At 48.6% G+C, this 23,107-nt stretch overlaps 1 protein-coding gene across 1 annotated transcript in view; it reads right to left on the reverse strand.

The window, feature by feature from the left end:
* Window positions 1-23,107, reverse strand: part of FRAS1 (Fraser extracellular matrix complex subunit 1) — a 1,443,020-nt gene that overhangs the window by 1,264,496 nt on the left and 155,417 nt on the right. The window contains exon 3 of the mRNA XM_069205798.1: window positions 2,005-2,155. Coding sequence (XP_069061899.1) covers window positions 2,005-2,155 — 151 coding nt within the window. The remainder of the gene's footprint in view (window positions 1-2,004; window positions 2,156-23,107) is intronic.

Consider the following 23,107-nt stretch of genomic DNA (forward strand, 5'->3'; position numbering starts at 1 on the left):
AGCTGCTAAATCTGGCTCTGACAGGGTCCTTGAAGAAGTCATTAGCATGTCTCATCATCTCTGGTAACATGGGCAGGTACTGCATGTCCCTATGCGTAGACGCCTAAAAGATTTATTGTGTAATTCGACATTATGAAAAGCTGCCACGCTCGCAATCACAGGGAGGAACGAGCTGGGCACAATTCTAGGTCATTTGGTGTAATGACATCTGTATCATATGTCCCATGGGTCAGGATCTGCTAATGGACCCTCTAGTCCACAGGTGTCCGAATGTGGTGACCCTTGAGGTGAGGTATCCAGTGCATCATGTGTTGGTAATAAAGGATGAGGAGAATGAGGTGGGAATGGAGGTGGTGGAGGGGGTGATAAGGGGGGTGGTGTAGAAGGAGGATGATAGGCAGGGCTGGAAGCCCCATCCTCGGTTTTCTTCCTGGGAAGAAGAGGTAGATTAAGTGTCTCCTCAAAAGTCAATTTCCTCTTTGGGGGTGGAAGAGAGGAAGGGGGTAGCAATAACTCGTCCAGTCCCCACTTGTATCTGTATTTTCCTCTGGCGAAAAAACAACTTCTCCAGAATGGTCTTGACAGGGGATGTGGAAGCTGAAGATGTTCGAGTCTTTCGGTTCCAAAGGTTTCAGTGCCAAGTGTTTTGGTTTCAAAGGCTGAGACTTTGTTGGCTCCAAGGAAGATGGAGCGGGCTGCTGAGTCAACACCAAAGGTCAGACTGGTGCCGAAACATGCTCTTGGTCCGAGGAGGTCGCAGTCAATGCTGAAGGCGTAACCTTGGTAGCAATTTTCGGTGCTAGGCCAGAGGACAGGGTGGTCGAACCAGATTTCAAGATATGACCATGGCCAGAAGGCAGTGGTGGTCCAGTGACCTCTGATAGTGGGGAGACCACAGACTTCTTGGTCGACTTTGTTGGCAAAGCAGTCAGGGGTTCACACGCTGGGCAGATGGGATTTCCTGCATCTCCATGTCCACCTTGACTTCGGAGCCAGCCTCAATCTAGAATGCCACTTCTTCCTCTGCGGTCAGCTGTTCCTGGGTGTGTTCCTCGCCAATGAGGTCAGAAGTGTCATCCACGGCCTTCTGTGAAATTTCAAGTAGGCGAGCCCTGTGATCCCAAGGGGTCTTCTTTGATCAAAATGATTTGCGCACTTCGCAGTCAGCCTTTGTGATCAGGTGAAAGACACAAATTGCACACGAGGTGTAAGTCAGTGTGCGGATATTTCATGTACAGAATCTGTAGGGTATGTGTTCCATGACCTTAAACAATTTTTTTTTTATAGAGCTGGTGATACCCAGAACGGTAGGCTCGAACAGGCGGTTCCCGAAGCAGAGTTCGGTTGAAGGAGCCATAACCACTGAATTTTCTGAAAGGCGCAAATGTGGAAAAGCAAGATTGGAAACAATACTCTTGAGAACAATAAAGAACCAAAGATGTGTACCAATCAGAGTTGAAGCACAGAGTGAAGGCACACCTCCGAATCTGATGGTGGAGAGAAAACAATCTAAACAATGGAGTTGATGCCCTTTCGCAATATCAGCTCGTGACTTGAAAGATTTCTATGAAGAAAAACAACTTGTACAACTCCGGACCTAACACTAGATAGCAGGAGTATGCAGAGCATATGTATCTTCAGCCACACATGCCATCGAACAGAATGGTTTCTATGGAAGATGCCAGTCCTCGCAGCAGAAAGTGGCTTGTGCATTAGGTAATGAAAGAAGAAGCTAGTCCCATTTTTTGGGATAGAGCATTGCGAATAATCATGTTGCACTTCTTATTTGTAGGCATTGCTCTTAATTAAAAGGAACATATACCAGTCTCAAACCATGCCATTATCTATCTTGAAAAACATAACTATTTGAAATCATGATGTTTGATTTTGACCGTCTACTGCTTAGCTCAATCCACACAACCTTTAAAAAAAGATGTCAAACAAAAACAGTTCATGAATCCAAAAACATACGGTTTTTATACCTTTTTTTCTACTGTGGCGTACCTTGAGTAAATGTTGCAATGGGTGACCCTGGCTTCAGCTTGCTTTCTACATGGCCATGCGTGGGTTTTGCTGTTATTTCATAGACCAGCTGCTTGTCCTCAGTATCGGAGTCAACAGCTCGCAGCTCCCTTTTGGTAATTAGATTTGTTGCCTGGAACAGACACATATCAATAACTAAGTGAAGATAAGATACAATATGATGGCAAAAACTGAGCTAGTAGAATTACGGATGGATGACTGTGAATAACGGATATATTTAACTGAAAAGGGAGCAGCCTTTGATGTCACTCAAAGCCAGTTGGTAAAAAAAAAAAAAAAAAAAAAAAAAAAAAAAAAAAACTTTTATTCACAGTTACTTCCTCTACAATGTTATGTGATGTATGGCCCTGTATACGCTCTATGCTTTGAGCAGAGCATTCCAGGGGTTGAGGTCTAAAGAGGAAGCCATCCACAACATCACGTCCTGTCACACATTTTCTACATTTGCCTACCCTCGCTCAAATATAGAAAAAAACAGCCTGAGTCCCTGCCACCTACTCAATGCTACCCTCAGCAGTGAGGTCCCCCTCCCCCACCAAATACAAAAACACTTGTGGCCTGCAACCAACCCGCCCACACCCCACTCTCTTCAGTTTCTCCCCTTGCCCATCCTAATATAAAACTAATAGTGACTGACCTGCCAATCTGAGCCTTCCTCCCCTCTTTCCATCAAAGCTGTTCTCTCCATGAAGCCAAGAGCCAGGATTGCACTGACAACTCGCTGAGAACTGAGTCACTGCAGCTTTAAAATCCCACTCAGCGTAGGTCAGCAGAAGCCTGCTGCTAAGAGTAAATGTGGATGCTGGCAGAGACCGAGTCTCGCATATTGCTCTCCTGCCTCCCTAGTGCCTGTGGAGACTCGAAAGAAAGGAGAGAAGATGGGAGAGACCACTAGCCATCTTGTGGCTGCTTTGCTTAGGTGTCTGGTGACCATGGCGAGGCACATAGCCAGTAAGTAAGCATTTCCCCTTGTGATGTGGAAAACAGCTTCTGTGAATATTCAGATTTAGTATCGGTTATTAATGCCACTGGGTTTTAATGACAATCCTCAGTTACATATAGAATTACACATGGGTAAAGGTGAATAAAGGGGGTGTTTCAACAAGGGGTGAGAGTGCCATTATATGGGCAATGAGAGCAGATTTCAAATGGTCTCTGATTTAACCAACTACTTTGAATGGTTCTGAATTGATAGTGTTTCCCTCTACTGTGTGCCACACTCGCATAGGATTTGCCAGCATCCCTGGAACCTTAGTTTTTATAATGTAATAATGTCATGCTGTCCTACAGAACTCTCCTCTCCTTTGTATCAAATTCCTTCAGTTCTGTCTGCAAAGATGGCTGCAGGAGAAGGCCTACCTAAAGAAGCATAGGAAAGCACAAAGTAACACGCTCCAGAATTAAAAGAAAAAGTAGAAGGAAAAAGGCTACATTCTATTCATTTTTATCCAGACAAAACAGGTGTGCTGCCCTTTGGTTAAAAGCAATTATTGCAAACATGGGTATCGAAATCCGGTTATTCACTGAACAGAAGTCGGACAAGTGAAAAAAAATCGTTATATTTTCAATGCTGTGACATCAAAGGAGTGGAAAACGAGGCTCTGAAGACCTGGCGCCTGAATATGATGATCCATCGCTTCTAAGGGTACTCTAGAGACCCAAGGCAGGTGCTGGAATGACAGTTTGTCATCTCTCCTGCCTCTCTTGCGTCTGAGCAGAAGAAACGGCAACTGCTACATTATATTTCGGCGCAGGTCTGTGCAATCTCATGCTAACAGACCAGTCCAAGCCACACTAACAACTGCTCTCACAGAGTCTGTCAGGGGTGCCTCAGAAGGGGATGGCAAAGGAAGCCACACCGGATGGTCGGGGTGGATGGCAGGATGCAAGGTACTTGTTCATTTTAAAAATGAACAAGTACCTTGCATTCCATTTTAAAGATATGTGGAGGGGGTCAGTGGACATTGACAGGGATTGAGGGTGGAATTAGCAGGATGCTCTTTAAAAATAAAATATTTTGGTGAGGGAGGGTGCAGCGGTGGATGTGTTAAAACCGAATTATTAATAAAGAAGAAGGTTCATTTTAGTGTGTTTAAATTAGCACAAGTAGGCTGTAAAACGAGTCTACTGGCCCTTGGTCTGGTTCAACTGACAGTTAAAGAAACGAGGTATTTTGAAAATTGGTATGTGTGCATGATTTCTCACTCTCATTCATAAACTTGACGAAAACGTGATCTTTTCCATGGCGTTGTTTTGTTTTCAATATAACAGTAAATGCGCTTCATAGGAAGCCTGTCTGAGATGTTGCATGTAATGCTGCAATTGTTGAAGGCGTACAAGTTACTTACCTTCGGTAACAATATATCTGGTAGAGACATATTCTAGTTGCAGACTCCTTACCTTAGATTTTCCCCAGGCGTCAGACTGGATACGGAGAATTTTTCTTCCAGCAGTACCCCTGCTCGCCGTTAGGTGACATTGGTCAACTCCACAAGCGTCTTTGACGTCGTGGTCGCCGTGATGGTGTTGCAGTCATAGAAAAGTGACACCTCGACCACGGGCGTCAATTTCTTTTCACGCCTTTTCACACCAGTATCGCAGAGCCATGAAGAACACTGAGAATGGTGCGCCAAAACTATGGCGTTAGAGGGAAGCACCTGTCCCTAGAAATCAGTTCACAGTCTGGGGAGGATGGGCGGGTCGGTAAGGAATCTATAATTAGAATAGGTCTCTACCAGATATAGCGTTACCGAAGGTAAGTAACATCTGATTGAGACTTCTAGTTGCAGATTCCTCACCTTAGAATAGATACCCAAGCAATACCATCCCCGGTGGTGGGCTGGGAACTAAGATCATACCAAAAACTCCTACAGAACCGAATGGCCAAAAAAGTCGTCCCTGCGCACCTGCCTGTCCAGGCAGTATTGCTTAGTGAACGTATGTAAGGACGCCCATGTTGCGTCCTGGCAGATATCCAGGACTGGAACTCTGCATGCTAACGCTGTGGAGGCAGCAGTTGCTCTGGTTGAACGAGCACACAAACACTCAGGGGGATGCTCTGTCGACAAAGCGTAGCACATCTTGATTCAGAGGACTACCCATCGCAAGATGATCCTCTTCTTCGCCGCCTTCCCTTTCTTCGCACCCATACATCCCACAAAGAGTTGATCGTCCGCCCAGAAATCTTTGGTGCGATCTAGGTAGAACGCCAACGCTCTTTTTGGATCCAGACAGAATCTTTCCTCCTCATGAGAGGGAGGTCGGGGAGTGTAAAAAGTAGGCAAGGTGATACATAGATTGGCCTACGTGAAAGGGCATTACCACTTTGGGAAGAAAGGAAGCCCTGGATAAACACCACTTTATCAGGATGCACTGCTAGGAATGGTGGCTTCGAAGAGAGAGCTTGAAGCTCACTTACTGTGCGAGCAGAGGTGATGGCGATCGAAAAAGCTGTTTTAAGAGTTAAGGACAGTTGTGGAGCGGCTCGAAAGGGGCACACATGAGGTATGTGAGGACAAAGTTCAAATCCCACTGGGGCATGAAAGGGAAGGGAGGAAACATATGAGTGAGGCCTTTAAGAAACCTCACAACAATGGGTGATTTGAAAAGAGAAGGTTGGTCTGGTTGCATTAAGAAAGCAGAGATGGCAGAAAAATATCCCTTGAGGTTGCCAGAGCAGAGACCTGCTGGGCAAGAGGGACAATAAAGAGGAGAACCTCAAAGAGAGGGGCAGAGAGGGGATCAACAGATTTGTTGATACACCATGCCCCAAATTTCTTCTAACAACAGGCATGTACCGTTTTGGTGGAGAGACTCCTGGCTGTCAAAATGACATTACAGACTTCGGGTGGAAGGTCAAAAGCCATCAACTGTTGCGGCTCAATCACCACGCAAAGAGTCGGAGACTAGACAGGTTTGGGTGGATAACCATCCCCCGCAGCTGCGACAGAAGATCCTTGAAGGAAGCTGGCTCTGTATATACTATCTCAAAGTAAGAGATAGCGTGCACAGAGTCCAAGGCCAAGGGTTCCCCTTAGAGGTAAGATAGTGGCAAAATTAGATAATTCTAATGCTCTATTTTGTGGTAGTGGTCGAGCAGAAGGTTTATCAGAGGGTAGTGTTAAGCATTTGTTGTACACACACAGGCAATAAATAAGGAACACACACGCAAAGACTTTACTCCAGGCCAACAGAAAAATATATTTGTTAATTTATTTTTAGAACCACAAGTTCAAGATTTGAAGTAAAAACAAAAAAATGCAAGGTATTCCACATAGGTAAGTTAGGAACTTTGAATTAGAGCAATGACATATACAGTTTTTGTTAAAATGGCAATAAGCTATTTTAAAAGGGGACACTGCAAAAATCAACAGTTCCTGGGGGAGGTAAGTAATGGTTAGTTTTTCAGGTAATGTAGGAAGTTGGCTCTGTATGTACTATTTCAAAGTAAGAAATAGCATGCACAGAGTCCAAGGGTTCCCCTTAGAGGTAAGATAGTGGCAAAAAGAGATATTTCCCTGTAGTGTTTGTTCTCCACAAGTCGAGCCGGGGGCATCGGGTGCAGAGTGCAAAGTCTCACGCTTCCGGCAGGAAACGTGTGTTCTTTCAAAGTTGCTTCTTTGTTGCAAAGATGCTTCTTTCCTGGAGCAGAGCCGCTGTCCTCAGGAGTTCTTGGTCCTTTTAGATGCAGGGTAGTCCTCTGAGGCTTCAGAGGTCGCTGGACCCTGTGGAACGCGTTGCTGTTGCAGTTTTCTTGAAGTGGGGAGACAGGCCAGTAGAGCTGCGGCCAAAGCAGTTGGTGTCTGTCTTCTCTGAAGGTTTTTCAGCTCAGCAGTCCTTCTTCGTCTTAGGTTGCAGGAATCTAGTTTCCTAGGCTCTGGGGTGCCCCTAAATACTGAATTTAGGGGTGTGTTTAGGTCTGGGAGGGCAGTAGCCAATGGCTACTGTCCTTTAGGGTGGCTACACCCTCTTTATGCCTCCTCCCTGAGGGGAGAGGGGGCACATCCCTATTCCTATTGGGGGAATCCTCCAAAATTAAGATGGAGGATTTCTAAAGGCAGGGGTCACCTCAGCTCAGGACACCTTAGGGGCTGTCCTGACTGGTGGGTGACTCGTTTTTTTCAATCATCTCTCCTGGACTTGCCGCCAAAAGTGGTGGCTGTGTCCAGGAGGCGGGCATCTCCACTAGCTGGAGTGCCCTGGGGCATTGTAACACGAAGCCTGAGCCTTTGAGGCTCACTGCTAGGTGTTACAGTTCCTGCAGGGGGGAGGTGTGAAGCACCTCCACCCAGAGCAGGTTTTTGTCTTTGTCCTCAGAGAGCACAAAGGCCCTCACCACATGGGGTCAGAAACTTGTCTCTCAGCAGCAGGCTGGCGCAGACCATTCGGTCCTGCACTGAACAATTAGGTAAAATATAGGGGGCATCTCTAAGATACCCTCTCTGTGAATTTTTTAATAAATCCAACACTGGCATCAGTGTGGGTTTATTATTGTGCTGAGAAGTTTGATACCAAACTTCCCAGTATTCAGTGTAGCCATTATGGAGCTGTGGAGTTCGTTTTTGACAGGCTCCCAGACCATATAATCTTATGGCTACCCTGCACTTACAATGTCTAAGGTTTGGCTTAGACACTGTAGGGGCATAGTGCTCATGCACCTATGCCCTCACCTGTGGTATAGTGCACCCTGCCTTAGGGCTGTAAGGCCTGCTAGAGGAGTGACTTACCTATGCCACAGGCAGTGTGAGGTTGGCATGGCACCCTGAGGGGAGTGTCATGCCGACTTAGTCATTTTCTCCCCACCAGTACACACAAGCTGGCAAGCAGTGTGTCTGTGCTGAGTGAGGGGTACCCAGGGTGGCACAAGACATGCTGCAGCCCTTAGAGACTTTCCCTGGCATCAGGGCCCTTGGTACAAGGGGTACCATTTACAAGGGATCTGAGTGCCAGGGCTGTGCCAATTGTGGAAGCAAAGGTACAGATTAGGGAAAGAACACTGGTGCTGGGGCCTCGTTAGCAGGGTCCCAGCACACCTTCAATCATAACTTGGCATCAGCAAAAGGTCAGGGGGTAACCATGCCAAGGAGGCATTTCCTTACAATCCTCCCGAAGGGGCAGTCTGATCGGAGGATCGATGGTCATGCTCAGCAGCTCGGGATAACAAACTCTTCATGCCCAGTCCAGAGCCACCAAGAATCCTTGACCCCGATCTTGCCTGATGATCTTTAGAACCATGGGCAGAAGTTGTATTGGTGGGAAGGCGTACAGGAGGCCCGAGTTCCACTTGTGATGAAAAGCGTCACCAATCGAGTGCTGCCTTAGAAACGCCAAAGCGCAAAACAGCTCACATTGCACATTCACCGCAGAGGCAAGCAGATCTAACCAAAGAACCCCCACTGCTGAAAGAGACCTTGCGCCACCTCCGGATACAGACGCCATTCATGATAGACTATGCATCGGCGGCTGAGTTTGTCTTCTCTGATGTTCAGAGACCCCACCAGATGTTGAACCACCAGGGAAATGCCCTTCAAGTCATGTTCAGAGGCGAAAAGCCTCTTGACAAAGGGTCCACAACCCCACTCCATCCTGCTTGTTGCAATACCACATGGCAGTAGTGTTCTCAGTGAACACCTGCCCCACCTTCCCTTTGAGAAAGGGAATGAATGCTTTCAATGCAATTCGCTCTAAAAGTTTGATGTGGAGTCCGGACTCCGCCAGAGATCAGAGGCCTCTAATCTCCGTCTCTCCCATGTGGCCGCCACATCCCAGGAGTGAGGCATCTGTCACTACTGTGGGATCTGGTGGGGGAAGGGAGAGAGATCTGCCTTTGACCAAATCCAGATTCTACAACCACCACTGTAGGTCTTTTGCAGTTCCCTCTGAGACCTGAACCATGTCGGAGAGATTCTCATGATATTGCGCCCACTGGAACTTCAGGTCCCTCTGCAGAGCCCGCATGTGCCATCTGGCATGTTGGACCACCAGGATGCAGGAGGCCATGAGGCCCAGCAGCTTCAGTCATTCTCACCGAAATCCAGGATAGAGGCTGAAACATCAGAATTATAGCCCGAATATCATGGACTTGCTTTTCGGGAGGATAAGACTGAAACTGCACTGTGTCCATAACAGCTCAGATGAAAGGGCGCGTCCGAGAGGGAGTCAGGTGTGACGTTGGCACATTTATAGCGAACCCCAGCGTGTGCAGGAGGTTCGCCGTAGTCTGAAGGTGGGAAATTACTTTCTGGGTCAAGTCTGCCTTCAATAGCCAGTCGTCAAGGTAGGGGAAGACTGAGACCCCAAACCTGAGCAGATGAGCTGCAACCACACCATCACTTTTGTGAGCGCCCAAGGAGCGCTGGTAAGGCCAAAGGGGAACACAGTAAACAAAGTGCTTGTGACCTACCATGAATCGAAGGTAACGTCTGAAGGCAGGCAGAATGGGGATGTGGAAATAAGCATCCTGCAAGTCCAACACTACCATCTAGTCGTCCTGGGTCCAAAGCAGACAATACCAGAGCCCGGGTGAGCATTTTGAATTTCTCCTTCTTGAGGAAGTAGTTTAGATCCCCAAGGTCTAGGATAGGATGTAAGCCCTTGTATTTTTTTGGTATCAGAAAGTAACAGTATTAACAACCACGACCTACTTTAGGCATAGGGACCTTTTCTATAGCTCCCTTGGCCAAGAGAGCTGCGACTTCCTGTCGGAGAAGTGCCAAATAATCCTCTGGAAGGTGACTGCAGGATGCAGGATGGAGGCACGATTGGTGGAGTAGACTCGATGGGAGAGAGTAGCCCTTTCAAACTATCTGCAAAACCCACCTGTCCGTGGTGATGTTTTCCCAGTGAGGCAGGTGATGGCGAATCCTGCCACCAACTGGACGGGAGTGGCAAAGTGGCTGGGTGGAGGACGCGACAGGGAGCCCCTTCCATGGCCACGAAAGGGGCGAAAAGCAGACGGTGGGGGGCGAGGGGCAAAGGAAAGACCGAGGGACCGAGCTGTAGCCTGGGAATCCTTGAATCTCTCCAAAGCGGAGTCTGCTTTGTCTCCAAAGAGATGTGAGACATCAAAGGGCATGCCCATGAGTGACTGTTGGACATCCCCAGAAAAACTAGAAGTACACAACCAGGCCTGGCATCGTAAGGCCACTGTCTTAGCAACAGATCTGGCCAGAGTCTCGGTTGTGTCCAGCCCACAACGGATTGTGAACTTTGCCGCACCTCTCCCATAGTTCACTGTTTGGGAGACGATAGCACGGGCCTCCACCGGTATCTGCAGCAGGACTTGCGCAACCGTATCTCACAAAGAGTGGGTATAGCAGCCCAAAAGGCCGCAGCACGAAGCTGGAGGAAGAAATTAACTTCTTGCCAAACTGTTCCAGCCTTTTAGATTCCTTCTCTGGGGGTGTGGAAGGAAATGTGCCTGAAGAAGAGGAAGAGGCCTGGATAACAAGACTCAAGCATGGGGTGTTGTAACAGGAATTTAGGGTCATTCGGAGCAGGCCGATGGTGGCGTGCGATAGCCCTATTCACAGGAGCCCGAGTTGGGTTTGGACCAGGTACAAAAAGTGACATCGGTGAGGGCTTCATAAAAACGGCAAAAGATTCTGAAGTAGAAGCCCCAGGCTGAAGCAACTCCGTCAGGAGATTAGACCCGACCTCAACAGTGGGAAGCTCAAGACCAAGGACCTCAGCTGCCCTACTGACCACCATACCATAAGTTGCTCCCTCCGCCATAGCCACGGTTGGAGGAGACAGCATGCCAGCATCAGGGGAAGTATCCAGGCCACTGGCTTTGCCCAAATCCTGAGCCCAGTCCATAGAAGGGTCATCCTGGTATTCATAAGGATCCAGGGACCCCTCCAATCCCTTCTCATATTCGTAACCATGAGAAAAAGGGTCTGAATCCGACCCGAGGTGAATAGGCCCCATCGGCAGACGCCGCTCTGACTCAGAGTCACCGGGGATAAAAATTGGGTCGACATCGATAGTGGGCACTACCGACATCGGGAGCATCAACAGTCGACCCGGCACCGGGGAAGGTCTCATGGGCCCGAAGGCACCGTATCGGGGTCGGACCACCCAAAGATGAGGTGCATGGCCTTATAAAACTTTAAGCTTAGCCGGGGTCGCTCCGGCTCTGGGAAACTCAGGGAAGCGTGAAGCCGACCCAGGCACAGGCTCAGAGGACGGAGGCCTTGGACGTGGACACTACTCCCACGTCGCGTCGGCCGAGCGACGGGGCGAAGTCCGAGAGCGATGGTATCTCTTTGACTTCTTCTTACCTTGACCCGAGGATCTGGAAGAAGACGAGTGGTGATGACTCCGCGACCGGTCTCAAGACCTTCCGCTCAAGCGAGACCGGGACCTACGCGGAGTCGAGAGCCGGGCCCACCAGGAGTTTAGGGACCGCTCTCTCAAAGCCTTTGGGTGCATGGCCCGGCACTCTGAGTCGGGTCGTGGTCGCGCTCGAGACACCACAGACAAACCCGATGAGGATCCGTCACTAACATCGTACGATGACCGCCCTCGCACGACTTGAAACCGGTCATCGGGGACATCCTCTACACACCAAATTTCACACAAAAACTTGAATAAACTGCTGAATTCAGTCAAAAATAGACCAGGGAAGCTCTTCTCCGGATCAGCCCGTGGCGCGGAAAGAAAAGAAGTGGCATCACTGCTCGAGGGCGGCATCTATGTACTACTCCCGACGTCATCACGGTAACTACGATGCCAACGACGCCCACGGAGTCGAATGACGCCACCTACCGACGCGCAAGGGTATTGCTCGAAGAAAAATTTACGGATCCAGTCTGACACCTGGGGGAAAATCTAAGGTAAGGAATCTGCACCTAGAAGTCTCTATCAGATTTCTCCAGTTTTATTGATTCCCTGTCCAGGGGAGCAGTAGGGCATGCACCAGAGGATGATGAAGCCTGGATGACAAGGCTCTCAGGCGTAGGGTGTTGCCAGTGTCAGGGGAGGTGTCCAACCCACTGGCATCACCAAATCCTGTGCCCAGTCCAGTTCAGGCTCAAGCTGGTCTTCTAACGGGTCCAGCAACCCCTCTACACTATCCCAGTCTCCATACCCATAGTAACAGGTTTCAGGATCAGCCCTGGGCACTGCAGATCACATGGAAAACTGAACCTGTATCGAGCGATATCATTCTGGCTCCGGGTCAGGAATAAATATAGGGTCAACGTAGATTGTGGGCCCAATCGGCCCCAGGAACATCGACGTCTGACCAGATGCCGGGGGAAGGCCGCATTGGCACAACCGGCGATGGGACGGATCTGGAAACTAATCTAGAGTGGGGACCAAAGTCGCCAACTTGGAACCCGAGGGGGCCCTCACAGATTCACCTGGGCCTGAAGGTACAGAGGGTGGGTCGGGCTGCCCAAATAGGAGGCGCAATGCCTCATAGAACGATTTGGGCAGGGGTAGTGCCGGCTCCCAGAAATTTGGAGAGGCGCGCAGCAGATCCAGACTGAGGCCTAGAGCGTAGATGCTCTTTCCGCGTCACATTGTGCGAGCGACGACGCGAAGACGAAGAACATTGACTTCTTCTTACCCGAATGTCCAGATGACTTGGACGAAGATGAATGGTGATGACTCCACGACCAGTCTTCTGACCTTCTTTTCTAACAGGACCAGGAACGATGTGGTGTTGAGCCGCCATGAGCTTCAGGGACCGCTCACTCAGCTTTCGGGCTCATGGCCTGACACTCAGAGCACCACTTCAGGTCGTGGTAGTGCTCCAAACACCAGAGGCACACAAGGTGCGGATCCGTCACTGACTTCATGCACGCAGGGCTTAAATCCGGTTTTACAGGACATATCTCGACGGAAGCCAAAACCCGTCAATAACGAATTCGACAAAATTTCATAGTTAGTCAAAAAATGACTGGGGCAGCTCTTCTCAGGATCTGAGCATAGGCTGGGCTGAAAGAAAATAACTGACGTCAGCGCGTCGGAGTAGTGCCTATATAAGACTGACATCAGGGCAACCATAACGCCAACAAGTCCTGCGGAGTCAACTGATGCCGTTTAACGGCATGCAGGGGTACTGCTCAGAGAAAAATTCTCCAGATTCAGTCTGACTCCTGGGAAAATTCTAAGGTAAGGAATCTGCAACTAAAAGTCTCTATCAGATTGAAAGTGCGTGCTGATTTAACTATGCTCCAATTCATTCTAATAGACCATTGCTTTGTAGTCATTTCCCGTTGACTGTGGGTAAAATTGACTCATTGCTAATTCATTTTGGGAGGGTTGAGACTGTTTTATACACAGTTCTGTAATACTGACTGGTCTCTAACTTTATTTTTATTGTACAGCCCATGGTGTCACTTCACACCATGCAAAGGACGATTTTCTACTTTTATGAACCTTTACAGTGTGCTGTTTTTGGGATGTGTGCTAAACTTTTCCTTGCTCTCTGCAGACGAAGACTTTGTCAGTCCACCTATTGCTCTTAAATTTAGATATTTGACACCATTTCCTAGCCTTTTAATGTGAGCAGTTCATATGACAGTTTGGTCTTTGACTTTATATTTAGATCATTTCTGGAGGGTGACCTTATGCTATCATACTTATTATGAATTACTAAATTGTCTGGCTAAAAAAATCTTTTTGCTTCCTGTAATGATTGTTAAACATCCGAATGGACGAACATGCTGAAAGACCTGGAGATTTGGGGTGGTCTGGTATAAGAAGATGGTGAGGAAGGTGGGACGGGACTCCCAGCTAGCTCGGAAGGAAATAATAAAATGGGAGGGGAAGTTATGAGGTTTGAGAGTAAGAGCTAAATAAAAAGGTTCATGCCTCGTACCTCACAGGTGCGCTTTTTAGGAGGGCTGCCCATGCCGCACCACTGCCCTGTCCCCTACTCGTACTAAGCTGTGCCATCTGGGGGCCACAAGCCTTACTTCATAGCTGCATACTGTTGCAGTTGTTTGGTCTTGTTGATCATGCACAGGCTTCACTAATTCTGAATTTAATGTACATTGAAAGGTACAGTGTATGTTTTGAAAATGTGAACAAACAAATTTGATAATAAAGAAAAAAAAACATAAGGCGTTCGTGGTTTGGACTTTGAATCCTGTGTAGGTTCTCTTTATTTGGCTTGGGTTCTCATCCTTTGAAACACACAGCCCAATATGTCTAATCGGCTGTTTGGTACTAAAGCAAAGCACCAACCGGTGGTGGGGTGACTGGCAAGACAACTGGTACATACTAATTATATACTAGTACTAGGGGGAGGGGGCTTGACGGATGTAAGGAAATGCCTCCTTGGCATGGTCACCCCCTAACTTTTTGCCTTTGCTGATGCCAAGTTATGATTTGAAAGTGTGCTGGGACCCTGCTAACCAGGCCCCAGCACCAGTGTTCTTTCCCTAATCTGTACCTTTGTCTCCACAATTGGCACAACCCTGGCACTCAGATAGGTCCCTTGTAACTGGTACCCCTGGTACCAAGGGCCTTGATGCCAGGGAAGGTCTCTAAGGGCTGCAGCATGTCTCATGCCACCCTGGGGATCCCTCAATCAGCACATGCACACTGCCTCTCAGCTTGTGTGTGCTGGTGGGGAGAAAATGACTACGTCGACATGTCACTCCCCTCAGAGTGCCATGCCAATATCACACTGCCTTTGACATGGGTAAGTCACCCCTCTAGTAGGCCTTACAGCCCTAAGACAGGGTGCACTATACCACAGGTGAAGACATATGTGCATGAGCACTATGCCCCTACAGTGTCTAAACAAAACCTTAGACATTGTAAGTGCAGGGTAGCCATAAGAGTATATGGTCTGGGAGTTTGTCAAACATGAACTACAGTGTTCCATAATGGCTACACTGAAAACTGGGAAGTTTGGTATCAAACTTCTCATCACAATAAATGCACACTGTAGGAGGCTGGCCTGGCTTGTAGTGGGTACCAGAGGTACTTACACCTTGTGCCAGGTCCAGTTATCTCTTATTAGTGTAGGAAAGGTGTTTCTAGCAGCTTAGGCTGATAGAAGGAAGCTATAGCAGAGCAGCTTAGGCTGAACTAGGAGACATGCAAAGCTCCTAGTATACCACTGGTGTGATATGCACAATAGCATAAGAAAACACAATACACAGATATACTAAAAATAAAGGTACTTTATTTTTATGACAATATGCCAAAAGTATCTCAGTGAGTACCCTCAGTATGAGGATGCCAAATATACACAAGACATATGTACACAATACCAAACATATGCAGTAATAGCAAGAGGAAGTAATGCAAGCAATGTAAAGTTACAGTAGATTGCAATAGGAGCACATAGGTTATAGGGGCAACACAAACCATATACTCCAAAAGTGGAATGCAAACCACGAATGGACCCCAAACCTATGTGAGCTTGTAGAGGGTCGCTAGGACCGTAAGAAAACAGTGAGGATTAGAAAAATAGCCCACCCCAAGACCCTGTAAGGTAGGTGTAGAGTGCACCCACAACCCCCAGAGAGCACAAAAAGTCATGATAGGGGGATTCTGCACGGAAAACCAACACCAGCAAAGCAACAACAGTGGATTTCCGGACCTGAGTACCTGTAAGAGAAGGGGACCCAGTCCAAGAGTCGCGACAGTGTCGAGAGTGGGCAGATGCCCAGGAAATGCCAGCTGAGGGTGCAAGGAAGCTGCCACCGGATGGGAGAAGCTTTGTGTTTTGCAAGAACGAAGAGTACTAGGAACTTCCCCTTTGGAGGATGGATGTCCCACGTTGTGAAGAAGCTTGCAGAGGTGTTTCCACACAGAAATACAGCAAACAAGCCTTGCTAGCTGCAAGGGTCGCGGTTAGGGTTTTTGGATGCTGCTGTGGCCCAGGAGGGACCAGGTTGTCGCCACTTGGATGAGGAGACAGCAAGGGCGCCCAGCAAGTCAGGGAGCCCTCACAGAAGCAGACAGCACCCGCAGAAGTACCAAAACAGGCACTTGGAAGAGGAGTGAACCGGAGTCCACCCGAAGTCAGAAAAGGGAGTCCCACGACGCCGGAGGACAACTCAGAAGATTGTGCACTGCAGGTTACAGTGTCGGGGACCAAGGCTTGGCTGTGCACGAAGGAAATCCTGAAAGTGCACAGGAGCCGGAGCAGCTGCAAATCATGCAGTACCCAGCAATGCAGTCTAGCGTGGGGAGGCAAGGACTTAAATCCACCAAACTTGGACTGAAGAGTCACTGGACTGTGGGAGTCACTTGGACAGAGTTGCTGAGTTCCAGGGACCATGCTCGTCGTGCTGAGAGGGGACCCAGAGGACCGGTGATACAGTCTTTTAGTTGCCTGCGGTTGCAGGGGGAAGATTCCGTGGACCCACAGGAGATTTCTTCATAGCTCCTGGTGCAAGAAGGAGGCAGGCTACCCCCATAGCGTGCACCACCAGGAAACAGGCGAGAAAGCCGGCAGGATGAAGCAATACAAGGTTGAAGAATTCCCCAAAGCAGAGACCCTAAATAGCCAGAAAAGGAGGTTTGGCTACCTAGGAAGGAGGATAGGCTAGTAAAAAAGGTAAGAGCCTATCAGAAGGAGTCTCTGACGTCCCCTGCTGGCACTGGCCACTCAGAGCAGTCCAGTGTGCCAGCAACACCTCTGTTTCCAGGATGGCAGAGGTCTGGGGCACACTGGAGGAGCTCTGGGCACCTCCCCTGGGAGGTGCAGGTCAGGGGAGTGGTCACTCCCCTTTCCTTTGCTCAGTTTCACGCCAGAGCAGGGCTGGGGGGATCCCTGAACCGGTGTAGACTGGCTTATGCAGAGATGGGCAGCATCTGTGCCCATCAAAGCATTTCCAGAGGCTGGGGGAGGCTACTCCTCCCCAGCTATCACACCTATTTCCAAAGGGAGAGGGTGTCACACCCTCTCTCAGAGGAAATCCTTTGTTCTGCCTTCCTGGGCCAGGGCTGCCTGGAACCCAGGGGGGCAGAAACCTGTCTGAGGGGTTGGCAGCAGCAGCTGCAGTCCAAACCCTGAAAAGGCAGTTTGGCAGTACCCGGGTTCTGTGCTAGAGACCCGGGTGATCATGGAATTGTCTCCCCAATGCCAGAATGGCATTGGGGTGACAATTCCATGATCTTAGACATGTTACATGGCCATGTTCGGAGTTACCATTGTGACGCTATACATAGGTAGTGACCTATGTATAGTGCACGGGTGAAATGGTGTCCCCACACTCACAAAGTCTGGGGAATTTGCCCTGAACGATTTGGGGGCACCTTGGCTAGTGCCAGGGTGCCCACACACTAAGTAACTTAGCACCCAACCTTCACCAGGTGAAGGTTAGACATATAGGTGACTTATACGTTACTTAGGTGCAGTGGTAAATGGCTGTGAAATAACGTGGCGCTGCAAGTGGATCCTGCCGCTGCTGCTGCTCTGCGCCATCGTCTTCGACATCATCGCGCTGTCCGGCAGCGGCTGGGTGGAGACCGAGTCGGGCCGCGAGTACGCCTCTCTGTGGAGAAAGTGCACCAACAACCCGGATAGTTGCGAGTCCCTCATGGGGAACGACATTAGGGGCGGTGCCTGATTTTGCTAGACACCTCATTCCTTTAGCGGTTTCTGGGAGACAGGAGGTGCAACCAGGTGATTCAAGCAGTTATCATCTCAGAAATGCCAGTGAGCAGATTAGCGTGGCCCTCCCAATACAAATGCTGTACCTTTTTTTCAGTCCTGTAACTCCTACTAGTTGTATTTTCTTGCTGAATGCCGGCGTGCGTGCAGGAAGAGAACAGCGTGTGATGTCATCACGTTAGTCATGTGGATGTGGGCCGATTCATGTGAAATGACTGAAGGAAGCGCGAATCATCGAAGCAATCCGGAGGGGGCAGGAGCCCAAAACCCAGCGTCCAATTAGAAGGGCAGGAGCCCTTTAAATTCTCATCGCGCTCCCGCCGTCGCGGGAAAGCGCGAATCATCGAAGCAATCCGGAGGGGGCAGGAGCCCAAAACCCAGCGTCCAATTAGAAGGGCAGGAGCCCTTTAAATTCTCATCGCGCTCCCGCCGTCGCGGGAAAGCGCGAATCATCGAAGCAATCCGGAGGGGGCAGGAGCCCAAAACCCAGCGTCCAATTAGAAGGGCAGGAGCCACCCCCCGGACATTTTGTAACAGGTAAAGGCTGCCTGAGGGAAGCACCATATGGTGCTGTGGGTGGAGTGAGGCACCCTGAAAGATCTTCATCAGTTCGGAACTCCAACGCCCTAAACAGGTTCCACAGATACAGGACTTGGGCAGTGGCTGACAACTATTTACCCACCCGGACACTTCCTCAAACAGAGGTGATCAGCCCTTCATGCCCCTTAGATATCTCAGCACTCCCTAACACAAACCTCAGCAGAGCTAAACAGGGTGAGGAAAAGAGAGGGAGAGTGCTCACAGGAAAAAGATTGCAAAACTTTTGAACAGGATCTGAGTGTCCTACCAAAACAAGATGGGTAGACGAAAGGGAGGGATACCTTTGGAAGAGGCAGGCAATAATAAGACCTTAGACGGCTTCCTCCAAAAAGCGGTAGGGGCACTAGAAAAAGAAATTTAACTGGTCGAGCGCCGTCTAACTGCTCCCCCATCCTTCTTTTCACCAGCTTCACAGCCCCCCTCTGCAGAACCACCTGCACCAACCACCCTCACAATCCAAACACTCAACGCAGAACCCTTGGACAGAACCATACATTCTTCGGGATCTACCCAGCCTATGTCAATCAGGCCTACACCCTCCCCAAATCATGGCACAAAGGGCAAAAGGAAACGGGGGGAGACGAATCTAAAGAACAAACGGGCCCGTGTCCTGGACCCCTCTGTCCATACTGTTTCTACCAGACTTAAGGATCATATACCTGCCCAAACCACCAACTATGGCAATCTGGATATTACTTCTATCACAGACTTTATTAAAGATGAGCTTCTAAAACAACTACATCCTATAACAATCCGTCTATTAGCCATCGAGGAGAAACTCGATGCCCTCATTAAACCCAGCCAGCCAATCCCCCTTCCCCATCGGGCTTGCACTGCTTGCGACAACTCCCTATCCTTGGCCCCCCTGTCAATGATGCCAGTAGCCCCCTTCTCAAACCACCTACGGTTCACAAGCCAAAACCACCTTGCTCTGACACACTACATCAACTAGCGAAGCTTTCTACACCTAGTCTGGCTAATCTCCCTAAAACGTGGTACACAAAGAGCGATTCCTCTTACCTAAGGCGGACTGGTGAAATTGCCCCTTCCACAAACACGGGCGCCAAACCCCATAGAACCCACCCAAATATCCCAGTAGATCGGATGCGCAGGGACTCAGGAATCAACATGGGAACTTTACATCTACCTCCAGAAGCCTGCCCCTACGTGCTTGTTATTACGAATGTCCCTAAGCTCAAGTCCATCATCCCCGAATCATTCACAGAACTAAAAAACAAGGTTATTCATTGGTTGCATAAACATGCTAGATTCGCATTCCATATGATACCCTCAATATTAATGGTGAGGAGGGTGGGTTGGGTGGGTCCACTCAAAAACCCTGGTACTGGGGACTGTATTGTTATTAACTTTAATGCGCCCTCCCTCGTCGATCAGCTTTCCCTAAATGCATGCCATCTCAACCCCCTAGGGGGGGCCACTTCACTTTGCAGGCTTCAGGCCTTTTACCCCCATAAACCTGCACCAGGTTTCAAGGGGGTGACAATGACATCCAGAGATTTTCCTAGGGCTCAGATGCCAACTGATTTCCAGCCAAGTTGCAATCCTGCCTCGCCCACACTCTCCGAAAACGATTGACTATCACACATGACTTTTCTTAATTCCCGAGGTTCAAGCAACTGGAACAAAACCTATCCTATAGCTGGGAAAAATGAAACTCATAAAACAGGGCAAATCAACTGTGGGGCCGAATATACTCCCATTAGCAACACTAGTGAGTCTACTCTAACCCCCGCTCTCGCCCAGTCAGACTATCTTAAATCTTCTGAAATTCATATCGAGGGAACAGATAAGGAGCGCTGGGTGATTGAGATTAATTTAGCAACAGACCCACTAGATCACAGCAAACCCGCAAACCCACCTCTACTCCAGGTTTCTGATTGGCTTAGACCACCCCCTGTCCCAGATGGGGCTGGAAGCACCCTAGACACGACCGAGAAGGGCATATTGCTTCCCCACGGTACCCTAGCCCCGAGAGAGAATCCCGTGGCTGAAGCTCCCCATAACAAACCAGATGGCTTAGATACCATCCTCAGTTGGAACATTGCCGGATTGGAGAGTAAAATGAACAACCCTGAATGGGGAAAATTCATAGACAAACATAAAATATGTCTCTTCCAAGAAACATGGGCGCTGGAGCCTAAATATAGAATCGGTTACAAAAGTTACTGGGTTCCAGCAAATAAGGTGAATTCAGGGAGACCCTCAGGTGGCCTGCTAATATGGCTCAGCTGTTCTCTCAAATGCCAAATTGAACCAATTGACTTGGGCTGCCCTGATCTAATGGGTTTATCAATACCATCCCTTAGAGAGAAACCACTTTTAATAATTAACATCTATAATAGGAGCCTGGGCAATAAATATGAGTCCAACGCACTGACTATTTTAGACAATTTTCTCACCGATAAATCACCCACTCATTTTATTCTTATTGCCGGAGATTTTAACACCACTTTTGAACCCTACTCACTGGCCCAGGAACTATATAAAGATGAAGATGCTCATTGGGGCATCCCCCAGCTGGTGTCAAGCAAAAGACCTAAAATCAACAGACTATCGTACCAGCTCATGGACATTACATTGGCACACGGTCTCCGGGCTTGCAATGGCCGCTCCCGTTCGGATCTTAACCTTCACCCCACATTTAAACGTGGGTTGCAGAAGAGCCAGATTGATTACATCTTGCTCGACATCCGCCTTTGGGGTCACATGGTCGATATGAACATCACAGAACATGAGGAAAGCGACCATGAACCATTGATTTTATCACTCAGGAACCTACTACCCCTACTTGAAGCCTCCTGCCCCAAGTCCTATAGTCAGCAGCTCGCACTGACCAACAACAGGCGAAATGTTAGATGGAAATCCCTGAACACTGACATAACCACTTTGGCAAAAGTGTACTGGCAGCTGGCGGATCATATGGAATATATACTTCAACCCACGAAAGATAGTGGTGGGCTTATAGCAGCCCACACACTGTTTTTTAACTCTTTAAAAACTCTACTTACTAAAGAGTCGGCAACAGAGCCTAAACAGAACTCTAACGCAAGATGGTTCAACACTGCATGCAGAGAAGCACAGCATAAGTTGCTGAGAGCCCTAAGAGGTGGCCAGATGGATTATATAAGGGAAGCTAGAAAAGACTACAAAAAGGAACAAGGTAGAGCCCGTAGGGAATGGGATGAATCAAGATGGGTCCTCCTCCTGGAATCTGCTAAAACAAACGACACCACGAAATTTTGGAAATTGGTAGCGGATGCCAGCAATGAACCACACCGTTCGCCTGGTGCCTCAATACTCCCTGCAGAATGGTCCGACCATTTTTCCCAATTATACCTGGGGACCACCGATGCTGCTTCCCGGGATCTGATCCATATCATGACCTCCGAGACCCCCAAAATTGAATTCACTTTGGCAGATACCAAGGCTGCGATTATCTCAATGAAATGGGGAAAGGCCCCCGGCCTTGATAAAATACCAGGAGACCTTTACAAGTCAAATCCAGATGTATGGGCCCCATACCTAAACCTCATCTCAAACGAGATAGCTGCTGGAGCACCTGTTCCGAGCTCCTGGTTGGGAGCAGAGATAGTCCCCATTTTTAAGAAAGGCGACCCCTCTAACCCTGCCAACTATCGCCCAATCTCCTTACTCGACAACTTCCAAAAAATCTATGCAAAGCAAATTTTGTCCTGTCTAGAAGACTGGATTTTAGAAACAAACGCCATCTCTGACCTACAAGCAGGGTTCAGACCAGCAGTCAGTACTATAGATCAGGTACTAAGATTTTTAACAATAAAATGGAAAACTGTAGAAATAGGAAGGGGTAACCTTTACGTAGTTTTTATTGATCTCAGAGCCGCGTTCGACCTGGTCCCCAGAAACCAGTTATGGCTGACGCTAGCCAATATGGGTGTCCCGCACGGCCTTCTGAAACTTATTACCCGCCTACATGAAAATACCTACGCCCAAATCAGGAACGGCAAGAAGGGTGATCTCACAGAACCAGTGGCTATTGATAGGGGAGTTAGACAGGGGTGCGTCCTGGCCCCAACTCTCTTCCTATTATACATAAACAACTGCATCAAGTACTTAGCAAACTGCACAAATGATTCTCCCAAGCAGGCTGGAACCAAAGTCCCCTGCCTACTCTACGCAGATGACACTATTCTTTTGTCTAAATCACCCATGGGAATTCAAAACTTGGTAAATCAGTTTGGTGTTTACTGCAGAAATTATGGATTAGACATAAACCATAAGAAAACCAAACTTATGATATACAGCGCCCCGAACAAGAAGCTCAGCGCAAACATAAAGATGGATCTGACTCCCCTGGAGAGAGTAATGGAATATGACTACTTGGGCATTAGACTATCCGACAAGGGCAGCTGGGAGCCAGCCATAAGGAAAGGGGCACTAACAATTAGCCAAAGATGTGGAGTAATAGGACGCAAAGCTAGCACTGCCACAAGCCCCCCTCTGATCCTTATCTCTGAAATATATAAAGCACAAATCCGTGCTGCGGCCCTATATGGAGCAGAACTTTGGGGATCACATAGACAGATGGATACTCTCCAAACCAAAGAAAACAACTTCCTCAGACACATATCTAGACTGGGGAGGGGCACGCCAATGCTCCCCCTCAGACTGGACCTGGGCTTAAATAGTATCAAAGACATAGCATATCTAAGACCACTCCTGTATTGGGTTAGACTATGGAAAACAGACGAACTTGAACCCTACAGGGCAGCAGTTAAAGAACTATTACCACCTCATCACGGATGGGAAAAGGTACGGTGGCTCAGGGAGATGAAAGCGGCATGGACCAAACTGAGTCTATCCCAGTACTGGGAG

Source organism: Pleurodeles waltl, chromosome 1_2 (assembly GCF_031143425.1).
Source record: "Pleurodeles waltl isolate 20211129_DDA chromosome 1_2, aPleWal1.hap1.20221129, whole genome shotgun sequence".
Classification (NCBI taxonomy): domain Eukaryota; kingdom Metazoa; phylum Chordata; class Amphibia; order Caudata; family Salamandridae; genus Pleurodeles; species Pleurodeles waltl.